At 38.6% G+C, this 15,142-nt stretch overlaps 5 protein-coding genes and 1 pseudogene across 5 annotated transcripts; 3 read left to right on the top strand and 3 right to left on the bottom strand.

Annotated features, from left to right (window-relative positions):
- The first annotated feature begins 1,450 nt into the window (after window positions 1–1,450).
- On the top strand, window positions 1,451–2,382 carry LOC113694494 (uncharacterized). The gene is made up of 2 exons (XM_027213311.2): window positions 1,451–2,000; window positions 2,184–2,382. The coding sequence occupies exons 1-2, from the start codon at window positions 1,557–1,559 to the stop codon at window positions 2,256–2,258; spliced, it is 519 nt and encodes a 172-aa protein (XP_027069112.1). The 5' UTR covers window positions 1,451–1,556; the 3' UTR covers window positions 2,259–2,382.
- Window positions 2,383–4,235: 1,853 nt separating this feature from the next.
- LOC113697322 (BAG family molecular chaperone regulator 4) lies at window positions 4,236–6,418 on the top strand. Its single transcript, XM_027216902.2, has 4 exons — window positions 4,236–4,560; window positions 5,216–5,472; window positions 5,555–5,701; window positions 6,034–6,418. The coding sequence occupies exons 1-4, from the start codon at window positions 4,422–4,424 to the stop codon at window positions 6,229–6,231; spliced, it is 741 nt and encodes a 246-aa protein (XP_027072703.1). The 5' UTR covers window positions 4,236–4,421; the 3' UTR covers window positions 6,232–6,418.
- Window positions 6,419–7,035: 617 nt separating this feature from the next.
- Window positions 7,036–7,655, bottom strand: LOC140004479 (ammonium transporter 3 member 3-like). The gene is made up of 2 exons (XM_072055663.1): window positions 7,472–7,655; window positions 7,036–7,382 (listed from the first exon to the last, which is right to left on the bottom strand). The coding sequence occupies exons 1-2, from the start codon at window positions 7,653–7,655 to the stop codon at window positions 7,036–7,038; spliced, it is 531 nt and encodes a 176-aa protein (XP_071911764.1).
- Window positions 7,656–7,780: 125 nt separating this feature from the next.
- On the bottom strand, window positions 7,781–9,231 carry LOC113695623 (ammonium transporter 3 member 2-like; annotated as a pseudogene).
- Window positions 9,232–11,210: 1,979 nt separating this feature from the next.
- On the top strand, window positions 11,211–12,570 carry LOC140009248 (uncharacterized). The gene is made up of 3 exons (XM_072054209.1): window positions 11,211–11,538; window positions 11,632–11,729; window positions 11,846–12,570. Exons 1-3 carry the CDS (start codon window positions 11,457–11,459, stop codon window positions 12,035–12,037), a joined length of 372 nt encoding a protein of 123 aa, XP_071910310.1. The 5' UTR covers window positions 11,211–11,456; the 3' UTR covers window positions 12,038–12,570.
- Window positions 12,571–12,855: 285 nt separating this feature from the next.
- Window positions 12,856–15,142, bottom strand: LOC113695622 (uncharacterized). The gene is made up of 5 exons (XM_027214748.2): window positions 14,420–15,142; window positions 14,236–14,312; window positions 14,084–14,120; window positions 13,829–13,937; window positions 12,856–13,627 (listed from the first exon to the last, which is right to left on the bottom strand). Exons 1-5 carry the CDS (start codon window positions 14,661–14,663, stop codon window positions 13,069–13,071), a joined length of 1,026 nt encoding a protein of 341 aa, XP_027070549.1. The 5' UTR covers window positions 14,664–15,142; the 3' UTR covers window positions 12,856–13,068.

The raw sequence follows: 15,142 nt of genomic DNA, 5'->3' as shown, positions 1-15,142 counted from the left end.
TTCCGGAGTCTGAAATTCTGAATGAGTAATAATTATTCTTATTTTTTTTTTCTCCCACTTGAGTTGTTGCCACACAAGATTCAAAATGCAAAAATTTTCTGGAGAACGTAATTTCAGACTTTTCAAGATTTTTGTCGCCATGCAGGTCAGGTGTTTTTTTTTTTTTTTTGGCTTTGTGTCAAAGGCCATGTAGGTTCAATATACACAGACTATTTCACCTTTGCACAGTGTGCCTTCACATCATTTTGCTAGGAAAACAATATATATATATATATATATATATATATATATATATCTATTTATTGAAAAAGTTAGGAAAACAATTTCACACTATAGACTCATCTCAACTTGGAATGCAAACGAATCAGCCGTCCGCGAGTGGATCGAGTCTGAACTCCACTCAAATTCAATCAACATCAAGTTCAAGTTGATCAAGTCAAACTCGAATTCCAAAATACTAAAATCGTTCGTTCGCGAGCCTACTCGACGTTGATTATATGTATATATTTTTATTTTTTATTTTCATAGTAAACTTATATGTATTTCTTATATTTATTTAAAAAATTATTATTTTATTTATTTTTAAAATTAAAATAATTATTTTTTTATTTTTTTAAACTCAAGCTCGACCGGAATTTGAGTCGAGCTCGAGCTCAAATTGACATTTTGAGTTCGTCAAGTTTGAGTTTTGTAAAATCATGTTAACACTCGATTCGATTAGGTTGAAACTCGATTCGATTCGACTTGTTTGCATTCGTAATTTCAACGGCATACATAAGGAAAAGATAATTAACTACACACGAAGCATGGCCGTGGGAATAGCATAAAAAGATAATAATACAAGATCTTGGTGGGAATAGAATAAGTTTTCAGGTGGGGCACAAATTTAATAAAAAGAAAGTTCTCTTAATACCTTTAATAGAATCAGACTGTAATAGCAAGTAATGTAAATATACATATGCATTTAAGTTTATAAACAATAACACAAAAGAATGTAAAAAAAAAACCCACTAATGCTCCATATCACATCATTAAGATTAGGAACTTAGATATACGTATAGAAAAACTGACGAAACAAATAGCTACCGATACAAAGAGTCATCATAGTGATGATTCGTTCGAAGAATGCATGTTTTTTTTTTTTTTTTTTGCTTTTCCAAATACGTTTAAAAAAAAAAAAAAGAGTCTCTTTGGTGGCACTCACCCGCTCATCACGTTGGGCCACAGAGCATCGAAATGTACGTCCAGCCCGCAACTGGAAGCGGTGAGATGAATTATTCTGCAATGACCAACTTGGGCCCGAGAAGGCTAGAGAACTCTCCAGGTGCACTCCACGTGTCATGACTCCGTACACCGCGTGTCTTCTCCTGCCAACATGAAACTTCTTACGACACCTGTCCTAACTCCGCAGTCAAAACGTAACGAACCAATATATATATGTATGTGCTTTTGCCCGCTTAATATCCATGATAGATTTTGTGAGGAGGGGCAAAGTGCATTTAATATAATCTCCTATTTAAGCAGGAGTATTAGTAGTATTACCAAGAAGGAAAAGAATGGCGGCAGATGGAAGTGAGGAATTTCGGCTGGTATCTCCCGGTATAGATAGTGAGGGAAGGCTGCCGAGAAAGTATACTGGGGAGGGACAAGGTGCTAGGAAGAACATTTCACCCCCGCTGGAGTGGTACAATCTGCCACCGGGGACTCAGAGCTTGGCGCTGGTGGTGCAGGACATTGACGCGTCGGACCCCGATGGACCCATCGTCCCCTGGGCTCACTGGGTCGTCATAAACATACCTCCCACCATTAAGGGCTTGCCCGAAGGATTTTCGGGGAAAGAAAAGGAGGAGGAGACGGCCGCCGGTGACTATGCTGGGATCAAAGAAGGTCACAATGACTGGAAAGTCCCGGGATGGCGTGGCCCCGTCTTGCCAAATCATGGACATCGCTTCGAATTCAAGCTCTATGCCTTGGACGATCAGCTGCATCTCGGGAACAAGGTACCTACTACCTACGTGACTTGATTACTGATTACTCGTCCTGCTCAAGATTTCTGTGTAGAATAGAATCAGACATTAATGATGTGTGTACCCTATTTTATTTTACTAGTACTACTAAGTTCATTGGAAATATAAATGTGTAATTAATCGATATCTACTTTATTACTACTATAATAAATGAAGGTGACGAAGGAGAAGGTGATGGAAGCAATCGAAGGGCACGTTCTTGGGGAGGCAGTTCTGATGGCCAATTTCTGAACGAACGATTCAGAAATTTGTAGAATCGGGAAATGTAAAACTAGAAAGAAAATCTATCAGTGTGAAGTTGTTAAGAGTCTTTATGAATGCCTTTCAATAAAGTTTTTTTTTTTTTGACCTTGCATATAGCTTAAATTCAAGCTAAATATGGTTGTTTTCTTGCCTAGTCTTTAATTATTAGTTCACAAAACCAACAAACATCTAAACAGTAAACAAAATATCTCGTCTTAAAAAAAATTAAAGTTGCATGTTTCTTTTGGCTTATCCAGTTCGAAATATATTTTACAAACAAATGGAATCAATACATCTCTTCTAAACTCCAAGGGCATTGTGCGAGCGAAGTCCTGACTTTCTTTCTTTTTCTTCTTTTAATTCGCTAAAGATCCGAAAGTAACCGTGAAAGTGTGTAGATGCAGAGTCAGAGAAATATCGGGCGTTAAGCATTTGTGGAATTTTTTTTTTCACTTTTCCACTCTTTTCTACACCATCTCTATTTTTAATTGTCATGCATAGGATTTGAACTCTGAGAAAAACTCTAATAATTCTTCTTTTCTACCCTACCCTTCTATTATTCATTTCAGAAATTTTTGTTGATTAATCAATTTAAAGACAAGATCACACCATATGCAATTTCCGAAGTTATTCTTCGCCTCATTAAGTAACAAAAATGTAACAAAACCATCAATTGAGTATCAAAAAACTCAAAACTTGCCCACAAAAATGCGGAGTGTTCGTGCTTTCAAACTGCGAGTTTCGGACTCGCTGCTACGAGCATGATTCGAAGACTCGGCCGAGAGTTACAAGCATGGTTCGAAGACTCGGTCGAGTCGCTGACGTCTCGGCCTAGTCCGACGAGATCATGACGAAACGTTATCGAAATACGTGACTCGCCGATACGTCACCGTGAAGGGTTGAAACGGTCGAGTCATCCCAAATCAACTCGAATTTTTATTATTTTTACTAATTTTTTAATTATTTTTATTTATCATATTTTTTATAATTTTTAGAATATTAAATATTTCAAAAATTTGCGTCTCGTCGAGATCGCGACCGATATGCCGAGACCGATATGGAACGATCCAGGCTGCGACCGCGACTTTGAACCATGATTACGAGGCCCATCTAACTTCCAAGTGTATCAGGGCTTTGGACTCATTATGAAATCGAACAAAGCACATAATTGTCAATTAATACATAATTATATCTGAGCATCCTTTTGGAATGAGACAAAATTTAATTATGAAACACCCTAACTAAGGCTTAGTTTAGTAGTTTAGGATAGAAATGGACTCATTATGAAATCGAACAAAGCACATAATTGTCAATTAATACATAATTATATCTGAGCATCCTTTTGGAATGAGACAAAATTTAATTATGAAACACCCTAACTAAGGCTTAGTTTAGTAGTTTAGGATAGAAAAGAAAAGAAGGGAAAACTTTAAAGTTATGAGAGAAGTGAAGGGATTATTATATTGTTTGGGAGTTTTGGGAATTAGTGAAATGATTTTGGATATGCAAGTTATTAAATATTTATTCAAGACCTTTTTATGGATAAAATAGGCATTTTAAAAAAATTTGACAAGCTTACTCAAAGTTTCTTTCCATTTTCGTCCAATTTGGATGGAAAAGTTTTGTTCATTCTCATGATTCCTCCCATTTCTTTTATTTTCTTTCTTACTGAAAGCTAACAAATAAAAAAAAAAACTAAAAATGTGTTTGGATAGCTTAATTTTACTAAATAATATTTCGTTTGCATTATAAACATATTTTTTAATACATCTTTTTATATTTTAACCACATTTTTATATCAAATACAACACATCATAAAAAGTACTTTTATAATTATTTTAATTAATACACTTTATTCAAACTTTCTCTTCTTGCCCTTTCTTTTCCGTCCAAATCCTCAACTCCTAAACGGAGCTAAATGTTTGACTGTGTAACCCTAACTAAATGTTACCATCCGATGGACAGATTTTTCAAAGAGAGTAAGGAAAAAAAAAAAAAAAACACGCGCGCGCGCAGGCAAGATGGGAAACGTTTGATCTGTGTCAATTACTGCTAAAAGCCTTGTACTAGGAGGACAGGCAAAAGCCCGTATTTCTTCGACTCAGTTGCATAGGAAATAAGGACTAAGGTGAATAAAGTGCGTAACCCTGGATGATGGTGGGTTCGAATGAGCGGGGAGAGGGCAGCAATTCTGTCCAGAGGAGAGATGATGAAGGCCAGGCGTTAATGGTCAAGGTCTCCCATGGTTCTACACTTGTCGACATCTCTGTACGCTCCAATTCTACTTTTGGTACTTCCTCTCTCTTTCTCCCCCCCCCCCTTCCCGCGCCGGGCGGGGTACTTTGAACTTGCTGCAATTGAGCTTTTAGGCTCTTTTTCTCTTGTAGCATGTTCTTAATAAAAGGGTAGTGGTAGTGCTTACAGTTTTTGAAGATTTCCAGTTAAGAATGCGTTTTGTGCTCCACCGAAATTGGAGAATTTTGTCCTTATAGCATAATTGGGATTAATTACAATCACGACTCCAAATGCAATTGTAAGGGTGATTGAGAGCCGAAAAAAGGCCGATTCTCATAGGTAGATAGCTATACGTGTGTATCTTTGTCCACCGCTGCAGCTGTAATTTCTAATAAATAGATTGATCTTATCATCTTGTGTTATGGTGGGTTGCCTTACTATGTATTTTTACCTGTTTGTTCACTGCGTTGTCAATCTTTTTTTTTTTTGGGGTTTTTGTTGGGGGAGAGGGGGGGGGGGGAGGTTTGGTGGCGGCTTTTGCTTAGAGTAGTAAAGGTGATTAAAATGCCCTGTGAGAATTAGATATTTTAGAATAAATTGGCGCTCCTAATGGTTACATTTACAACGAGGTGCTTGGTGTTATGATATCTTTGGATAGGCTTTTGTTGGAGGTGTTTTATGACAATTTTGGTTCGTATATGAAAAATTAGGGGATTTGAAGAGAGTTATTGCTCAAGAAACTGGTTTGGAGCCTCAGCTACAGAAGCTTTTCTTTAGAGGGAAAGAAAAGGAAGATGGCGACCTTTTACAGATGGCAGGCATCAAGGATAATTCAAAGCTAGTACTCATGGAGGATGCAGGAGATAAGCAGATGAACCCACAAGAGATAAATGAACCTAGTGAGGTATCAAGAGGAGGTGCTGCTGTATTTGAGGTTAGAGCAGAAGTTGATAAGCTATCCGAACAGGTTAGTACTAGTGTTCCTGTTGGTATGTGATTTGCTTCCTCCAGGATGCGCTGGGTTAACATATCTTATTATTTTCTTATAGGTGTCTGCCCTACAAGCAGTTGTGCATACTGGGAACAAGGTTGACGAGAGGAATATTGTTTACTTAACAGAGATGCTTATGAGACAGTTGCTGAAATTGGACAGCATTGAGGCCGAAGGAGAAGGGAAAATTCAAAGGAAGCTGGAGGTTAGTTGTTGATGCTTCTAAGTTTTACATTTTGGCATATATCAACCATCAAGCAAAGCATTTGGGAATTCACAATTAGAGGTTCCCATTTTTTTCTGGTCATATTATAAAATCCAATTTCCTTTAAACTCACTTGAGCATGGTGAATTTAGAGCACAATTGTTTATGCCAGCTGTAAACTCTTATGTGCATATGCTTACCTTGAAAAGAAAAAATTTGTGTGTTTTACAATAGTCTATTATTTGCTTTTCTTGGATACCAAGAGTATTTATTTGAATGTGTTAGGATATCAAATTGGAGGATACAATATCCGTTTATGACTCTTTTTGCAGGTCCGTCGAGTTCAGAGCTTAGTGGAAACAATGGACACCCTCAGGGCAAGAAACTCCAACCCCTTCAGTGACTGCACTAATGCTGTATCTGTAACAACTAACTGGGAGACATTTGATTCTGGAGTAGCTGATCCTAATGCTCCAACCCCTGTGCCATGTTCCATTAAGGTGAACCAGGAGTGGGAACAATTTGACTAGTTGTAGCTATCTCCAGTTTGGAGTATATTACTGGGGAGTTTGCAATGTGTAAGGTGATGTACACACTTTCATGTGGTACTATTCTTTTTGTTTTTAATTCTTAGACTTTAGCCTTTTTCGGATGCAAATCTTCCCACATTAGAGAATACGTGTTATGCTTTAATAATAGATGGTTTCTACTGTTTAATTTTGTCTCCAACTTGGATTGCATGTTGTGATCTTAATTTTGTTTATCATGATAAGTCCTTATCTTCCTGTATTTTAGGGGAAACATTGCAGTACTTGACTATATACTCAATCCCGTGATTTAATATACTGTGGTAGTCTTCATAATGCACCCAATTGCCTTTTCTAGAGAATGAATCAGAAGTCAGAACAGTTTTACTATTTATAGCAATCTGGATTTGGATTGGGTGAAATATGGGCTGCACAAACATCAGGTTATGCAGGCACTTATTTGACTCACTTCTTTCAATAGCTAATAAGCCAAATCTTATTTCTTGAGTGCAAACTCCGTCTCTTTGTCAAATAACTCAATATGGTTGCTTGGCTGTTTCAACTACACATAAATTTTTTATTTTTTCAAATCTATGAAAAGAATAGCCTTACTCTAATTATGATGGTTCTTTCCTCATCTTCATACAATGGATAGCTCTGAGCATACGAAACTCAAAATTCAGGGAATTTGGCCATCTAAATAATGTTGTGCTACCATTGTGTATGGTTTTCTCCTGTTGCTCTTGTCCAGCAAGAGCATAAGCTTCTTCTCCATCGGCTGCATTATCTCCAATCTTCAGTTGCTCCTCAGACATGCGGAGGGGATAGAATGACACAGGTGATGACTACATTCCAGCCAATGATAAAGCTTGCTCCAACCAACTGCTTGAGGAGTTGAATTCCTCCTTTGCTTCTAGAGAAGGTCCCTTTGGAATCAGGAACTGCTAAGAACATGCTACAAAGGCTTGGATGGGCAAATAGTCCTGTCAGTGCCCCACCTAAGGTTCCAGCAACAGCATGAGTATGAAATACACCAAGAGTATCATCTATCTTTTGTAGTATTTTTAGTTTCCTGGTCAAACTCATCATGGTGTACCAAGGAATAGCTCCTGAGGCTATGCCCATTACAAGTGCTGCCCATCCTTGAACTGAGCCTGCAAGTCCAGTGGGAACAATTTTTAAGAGAAGCTCCGTTTACTTACCAGAATCCTTTCACTGACGTGTGATTGGGAAAGATTTATACAAACCAACCCCGTTATCGTTCCTTGGATTGCTCCAATAACTGATGGTTTCTTGAAGAAAATCACATCCCAGCAAGTCCACATTAGGAGAATAGTTGCTGCACAAATATGAGTATGGAGAACTGCCAGGGAGGAGTCAACATTAGCAGCAAATGCATCACCTCTGTTGAATCCGGTCCAACCCATCCAAAGTATACCTGCTCGAGTTAGTGCTAACAATAGATTGTTTGGCGGGAATTCATCTCGATCTGCCTGGAACCTTGTTCCAACCTGTAGAGGACAGCAGACTAAATATGATTTTGTGACGAGGTTCAGAAGGCGCGGATGTCAGTGGCTCTGTGACAGAAAAAGGCACCTACCCGGTAAGCAGCCGTGAAACTTGCAGCTCTGGAAGCAAGACTCACAACAGAACCTCCTGAATAGTCATGACTCCGCACTGGAAGAGGAAGCCTCCAGCCCCCATACTGTATGCCCCAACACTGTAGGGAAACGGGATCCACAATGGCACAAAGGCCATCCAAGCTTTAATGCTTATTTGAGCAAGCACCGACCCAGCTAGAAGGATGACAGTTACTGCAGCAAAGGCTTACTGGAAAAAGACCATGGTAGCTGTTGTATACCATGGTTGAATTGCGGCTGATTCAATGTTACCATCTTGGTAGTGAGTTGACTGCAGTAAAGCTTGGGGAATCAAAATGTCTTAGGAGACAGCAAGACCGGCCTTACCCCAGAGAGGGATAAGGCAGTGGCCAAAGGACACGTTGTAAGCCCAGACTACCCAGCAGGGCATGACTGCTGCGAAGGCATAAAGTGTCATGAAGGCTGAATTTAGTGCCCATTTCTTCTTATCCATTCCGGCATGCAGAATTACTAGACCTGGCATCCCTTGCATGCCAACCGGTGCAGCAGAAACAATTTGGCCATGCATTGTTGTCCTTGTTCAGCTAATCGGGCACTGTAGCTGAACTGTTTCTGTATGCAATTGGGATAACCAGATAAGCATCAGCGAGCTTATGGAGTATTCCTTAGGCTCTTCTAAATTCTTACAGGTGGGGCACGATTATATAGTTATATATTATTGGTTCAAGGTTTGAAAGTTTTCCTTTGACCGTTGGGATGGTATTTGTGAGAATGTTATTGACTTGCAAGAGCAAAACTAGAATCTACCATCACACGGAGTCATGTTGGAAAATTTGCTCCAAACATGGAGAAGTCAGTCGGAAAAGATGCAAAGCTTGAAAACAAGAGAGAATGGTTTGTGGTACTCCTAAATTAGACTGTTCCATTAATCTTTTCATGGGAAAAAGCTAGGATTATGATTTGATGATGGGTATTGGTTTGGGGTGAGTAACATGACATCTCGTCAAACACGAATTTTGTATGCAGATCGGGCAATGTCCTGGCCAGTTTTCTTTTATGAGGATTTCAATCATTTTGTAGCAGTTGCGTCCAGCTACAGGAGAACGCCTTGCCGATCGCATGAGACAGCGGCCTAGTTGAAGATGCTAGGAGTATCCTTGCCAGCGAGCTTGGGCATTACACTAGAGTAACTTAAATGTTTTGTACTATCAATTTAATATGGTGTCTGAACGTGGAAATTTGGAATGTGGAAAATTTTGAGCGTGGAAAAGTCGCTTGAGATCTAATCTGAGCGAACCACCGAACGATTGACAATAGATTGTGCGGTAGGATGTTTGTGGTGCGCTTGCGCTGTCAACCATTTGCTACACGTAGTACCTTGTTCTCCTTGCGATATTCTCATTGTGCGCTCTATGTACATGAAGTATTGAGTAGACCCTCTTCAACGTAAGGTCATTCTAGTATTTTTCAGCAGTTTATAATGGTTATTAGCAAGATTGAGGTAGATTACTCAAATGTTATTCAACAATTTAGTGTAATTCTCACAGATCGCCGATCATTGAAAGGTAATTGCCAACAATTGGACTCTCAACTCGAAATCCAAACTTGCTTCAAGAAATTTGAATGAGCTTTACCGACTAAGCCCACTGTTTTGAAACTCAGACCATCGACTCGATCAAGGGCAGGGGTCAGGGTCAATGTGTTCGATCCAAGAACCAGATAATGTCATAAATATATTTAATTTTAAAAATTAATATATTATGTAAAATTTCTAAAAACATATTAATACTAAGAAAGGTAGGTTTAATGTATGTTTGATGTTTCTAAAATACTTTACAAGAAAATACAAATAAGGTAGTATAATTAAGTAGCAATTGAATGCATATTCAACAAGTTTAGAACCAAATTGAAGGGCTTATTTGAAAAGAAATACAAGAATTTAGGGCTATAGCTATAAGTTCTAAAATGCTTATAGGTATAATAATAGTTTTCTAGTACTCTTGGGGTCAAATCATAAAATTGATAAAATGTTTCTAAGTGAAATTTTTACTTACTTTTTTTTTTAAATGTTTCATCCCTTTTTGAACTTAGATCTTCCATTGGAGTTGTTTGAGAGAGATTTATGGAAGGACATGTGAAAAGATTTGAGAGTAGTTAAAAGAAAAAATAAAAAAAGGAAAACAAAAAATGTAAAAAAGGAAAAGATGGAAAAAATAATCCAGTTCGAAGCGGTTCTTCCGATTTCTAGTCAAACTAGATTTTTGATCGAGTTTGGTCGAAGGTTTGTTTGACGAATCTTTAGGACAATTCGGATTGAATGCCTACTCGGTTCTCAGTTCAATCGGTTGAACCGACCGGTCCGATCTAAGTTGAAAAACACAGACTAAGCCAATCTTAGTTGGCCTATCGACTTTTACTGCGTTGAACAATTGACCTTTGGTCCCCGTTTATGCAAACTGCAACTGTTTCTCTTGTGCAAGTTTCTTCTGTTTTTTGTTTCCCTGGGTAGGTTGTGGGTACAAGGTGGCTTGGTTTTTGATTTGGGGGGGGGGGGGGGGGCTAATGCATTAGTACTTGACAGACTACTGTTGACTTGTAGAATTACTTGCACGAGTGAATCGAAAGCTTATTAAATTTCTTAGGCCTAGTTGTGCAAATTTGAGATACTAACAATGCATAAATGATTTATCACTGTTTTAGAAAGGTACAAGGATAGTTTCACACCCGGTAACTCTGAGTGATCGGATTTCTTTTTTCTTTTTCTACTTGATCATGGAACAAGAGTAAGTGCCACGCCAATATTTTGCCTCAAGAAATTTGAGTTGGCCATCTAAACTGTCATCTTAAAAAAGGTGCGAGTCTAATTAAGTCAAATATTCTAATGTTTAAATTTGTTTGATTGTTTTAAGGATCTTACAATTTTGGATAACACAATAGTACATATATACTACTGTAAACTTGGCTCCTCTCTAGTGGATACCGTGGCTCGACCTACACATTTGGAAACGTGGTTAGAAAATCAGAAATTTTTTTTTTACATAATAACATGTCCAACTCCTGGGAGACAACGGCTGTGTTTGGATTGGAGATTATTTGAAAAAAAAATATTTGGAATAATTATGTAACACTTTTTTGTGATATTATGTATATAAGATAAAAAGGTAATTAGAAATATAAAAAAATTAGTTGAAAAAATGCATTTATAATTCAATTCAAATAGTATTTGAAAAAAATTCCATATATAAACAGGGCCAAAAGTTGATATCGGATAAGAAAAAAAATCTAATGATTTTGTTTAGGTTAGTTTGATTTGGGTAACCACTAAATAAGACTTATATGTACCGAACATAATACTTTCATGAATATCAACCAAACTTATATCTAATCTCAACAGTCTTATCCCTTCCACGAACCATACAACCAGTGGCTTGCTTTTGGTTTGAAGCACCTAAGGGTATGTGCAGGCAGGCACTATAGATGGCATATATAAAAATAAATCGCCCTGGTGCAGATTGAACGGTAAGCCTCTTTCCCTTGCAGTTTTGCTTATCCTATGGATAGTTAGAAGTCGTTCAATGGAATTTCTGTTCTGCGAGCTGCCCATAATTTGATCTCCTCTCGAGATCAATGGATACTCGTAAGCACATCCGGATGAGTTCGGAGCAAAAACAGCTGACAGACTCTGAAAAGCTCCACAGAGGCACGGAAGGTAAGAAATTCTTTGCATGGTTCTCTAAACTCTGATTTTGCTTTGTTCAATGACTCCTGGCTAACCTGATATTGAATGGGTAACCTCTGTTAGGGTTTGCCAAGGTGGCTCATTCCTATGCTTGTGTTAGGAAAATCATCTCTGCCGTCCCCCTCAGGCTCACAGCGGTCCATGATCTTGCTGAAGATCCGGTATTCCTGTTTCCATTATCTCGCTCTAGTCTCTACCCACAATAATAAGTTTTCTTTTTTTTTTTTTTTTTTTTTTTGGGTTCTAACACAATAATAAATGAACTGCTCTTACACAGCTATACTGCATATCTCTACTTGTTTCGGTTACGGATATCACAATGCATGGTGTCACTCTCTACCGAGGTAAAAAGCTTAAAATAGTCCAAAAAGTGGTTGAGGACTTGGATACATCATATTGGTCACTTGTCACACGAAAGAATTTATCAGTCAATTATACTATTGAAAACATCAAGGAAGAGCAGTCCTGACATATATGATATAACGGGAGCAGGTCTAATATACAGTGGAGGTTCATTCTCCTGCTAAATATGGTTTGATGAATTATTGACATACGAAGGGTGAAAATTTTCTTCTTAGTTTCTTCTCTACAATGCCCAAATAACTACAAGCATCTACTTATCTGAGTACATTTTCTTTCTTGCCTAATATGTGCCCAAGTCATCAACAATGCCCAAATAACTACTAGCATCTACTTATCTAAGCATATTATCTTTCCTGACTAATATGTGCCCAAGTCATCGCATATATACTGGCAAGGCACACAGCCAGATTTGGGTCATTTCAATCGTCCAAGTTGGAAAAAAATCCTAGACATTGGATGGTCAATTTTCTTCCGTACTGCCTGGGTAAACTGCCAGAATTCTAAACGTGGCTGCCTGCATTACACTAATATTAGCTGTGTAAACATTGGCCTTCCTAGAATTTTCATCCAAAATGAACTTCCTTTCTGGCATTTAAATTTTTTTTTTGGCAATAAAAAATTTGGACCGATTCGACTTTAGTCACCTCTACATGTTAGGATATGGGTTTAGAACCATAGATCGTTTATAAAGATAAATTAACACAGTTCTTACATTGACAGTGAGATTTAAATACACAATATTTTATGAAAGCTGACCCATTATTTTCAATTAAATTTACTTGTGTTGGCACCCTTTTAAATACCTCTCACGAATAACATCGAGACTTGTTCAGAACGTGGATTTCATTTGAACGGAATGTTGTGAATGTATCATTTCCCGGAGAAGTTGCTCTCTCCTTTTCTCTAGTAGGACATTAAATCAACTAAAGTTAAACTCTGTCCGAAGTAATATGATTAATGATATAAGTGGAACGCTAGACTGTACTAGCTAACGTGCAATGTACTGTTACTGTAACATCAACAAAGAAACATGGAAAAGTTATGCTGGCTGTTACCTTATATGTAACACGCTACGAGGTATTCAGCGGGTGCCTTCCATGAAGCAAGTACCTCAAGATCTCACTTAGAATGTGTCATTCATAGAGTCAGATCCAGAGTACTTGCCCCACTTGCATTCTCTTTACTAGCATCATCTATCAACCTTGTAATCTTGGAGGAAGATGGTGAGCACAACGACAATGATAAATGGCCGTCATCCTCCTCCAAACTGTCCTCCTGGTGGCCATCGCCAATCGGCCCTAGACCAAGGGATAGATTCAAGTGGATGTTGCAATCTGATGCCTTCCTCTTCACTCCTGCTCGCTTTTTCTGAATCATACTTCTGCCTACGCCCGGAATATTACTTCTGCATGAGCTGAAGTCTTGAACTTTTAATTGCACCTGAATTGAGGATTTTAACTGATCTTGCCAGTATTCTTGTTGGGGAAGTGATTGCATTTTGGATTGTAATTCATGAGTTTGCCAAGACCATAGTTGATTTGAATTCCGGAACCCGGAATAAACTTCATTATTCCTTGAGCCAACGATCCTTCCAGTCCATGTATCATAAAACCCTGGCCTCTTCTTGTTAGTACTCTGTCTCACCGCGGACATTTGCATCGAATTCTCTAGGCCATTCCAAGACGCATCTCCGTACCTTAAATCCAACGGACACATTCCAAGATGTGAGATTAGACACCAGAACCAAAAACTACCACCCAAACCCCCAAGCTTGACTAATAGTAATATATATGTTCACATACAGATGTTGTAGGGCATTTGAAGGACTTCCCTTTACTTTTTTGCTCTTATTTGATCACATAAATTTTCTGTTGAAAGCTGAATCTGTATACTATACCTGAAGGTGGACTTCCGGTTTTGATGAAGACCTGGAAGCATGGGAATTTGGCCCAAGTTGAAAATATTTCGATCCACACCTTCCCAAAGATGGCTATGATCTGTTACCCCTGTACCAAGAAAGGGCTTTTTGCATTTATAAGATGCCTTCTGAAATGGTATTGTTCAACCAGTAACGGGAAACCCTTCAAAAAGTAGGGACACTGAGGGAGAAGTGGGGAAAAAGCAGACAGAGAGCCAGAAATAGCATATATACCTTGACTGGGGTCATCGATCTTCTTGCTTCTATACATCTATTGGATACAACCATTAGAACCACAAAAAGAGGAAAAAAAAAAAGAGGAGAATATAATCAGTCGAAGACCATACGATCTGTAACACACCGATTGAGAGAGACCCTTGAATTACCTGCAAATGACTCTTGACATGAGCAATGTTTAGCCCTTTAATATTCATCAATTGAAGAACTAATTTAGGTGTCGCTCCTGCACCAAAAGGAATTAATACCATCTCCTTTAACAGATTTCAAGGGTATAATTTGTTTACAAGTCCAGGTGAGTTGACGAGGACAGGAATTAGAAAGACAGCTTACTCTCTTGTCCACCAAGTCTCTCCACTGCATGAACGAAGCGGAGATGAAGATCAGGTGTCCAACGGAGTCTAGGCATCTTGGATCGGACATAAGGCCTCACAGAGGGCTTGTTCTCATTCTCTTCAACTGTGCTGTTGCTTGAGTTTCCTCCGTCTTTCTGTTTATCACCGTCGTTCTCGTCCACCTCATCTTTCCCAGAAGAAGGGCATGTCTTGGAGCACTCGGTGTCCTCACTTCCCTCCATCTATCTTATGGTACTTCGAATGGCCTTTTTCTTTTGCTTTTTTCTGTATCAGGTTTTATGGGTCATCATTATTTACAAAAGAAGCCACCACGACTGATGAAATCCGACAGCTAACGTGATTAGGGTATCTGTGTGTGTGTGCGCGCGCGCGCCTTCCCTTCTACCTAGTTAGCTGAAGAGAAACCTTTGCCATATCTCTTATACCCCTTAATTCCGTCTCGTTCTTGCCTGAGGGTTACGGAACCGGAGACAGTTCTCTTTGAAAAATGAGATCCAAAAGACTTTCTTAGCATGAGTCTTCCATGTAAGGGGGGCCTCACTCAAGAAATGCGAGTTACAGTTGCTACGTACAACAAATGGGAAATGGAACCCTAGACCTTGACAATAAAGGAAGAGGGAGGGAAGACCTCTCTTTCTCTCTCTCTCTCTAGCGTATGTAATTATTTATGCGATGATGTATGAGGAATGACTACTAGTAC

Source organism: Coffea arabica, chromosome 6e (genome assembly GCF_036785885.1).
Source record: "Coffea arabica cultivar ET-39 chromosome 6e, Coffea Arabica ET-39 HiFi, whole genome shotgun sequence".
Lineage (NCBI taxonomy): Eukaryota > Viridiplantae > Streptophyta > Magnoliopsida > Gentianales > Rubiaceae > Coffea > Coffea arabica.
The sequence above is the reverse complement of the archived record's forward strand: the minus strand, read 5'-3'. Positions and strand labels throughout refer to the sequence as shown.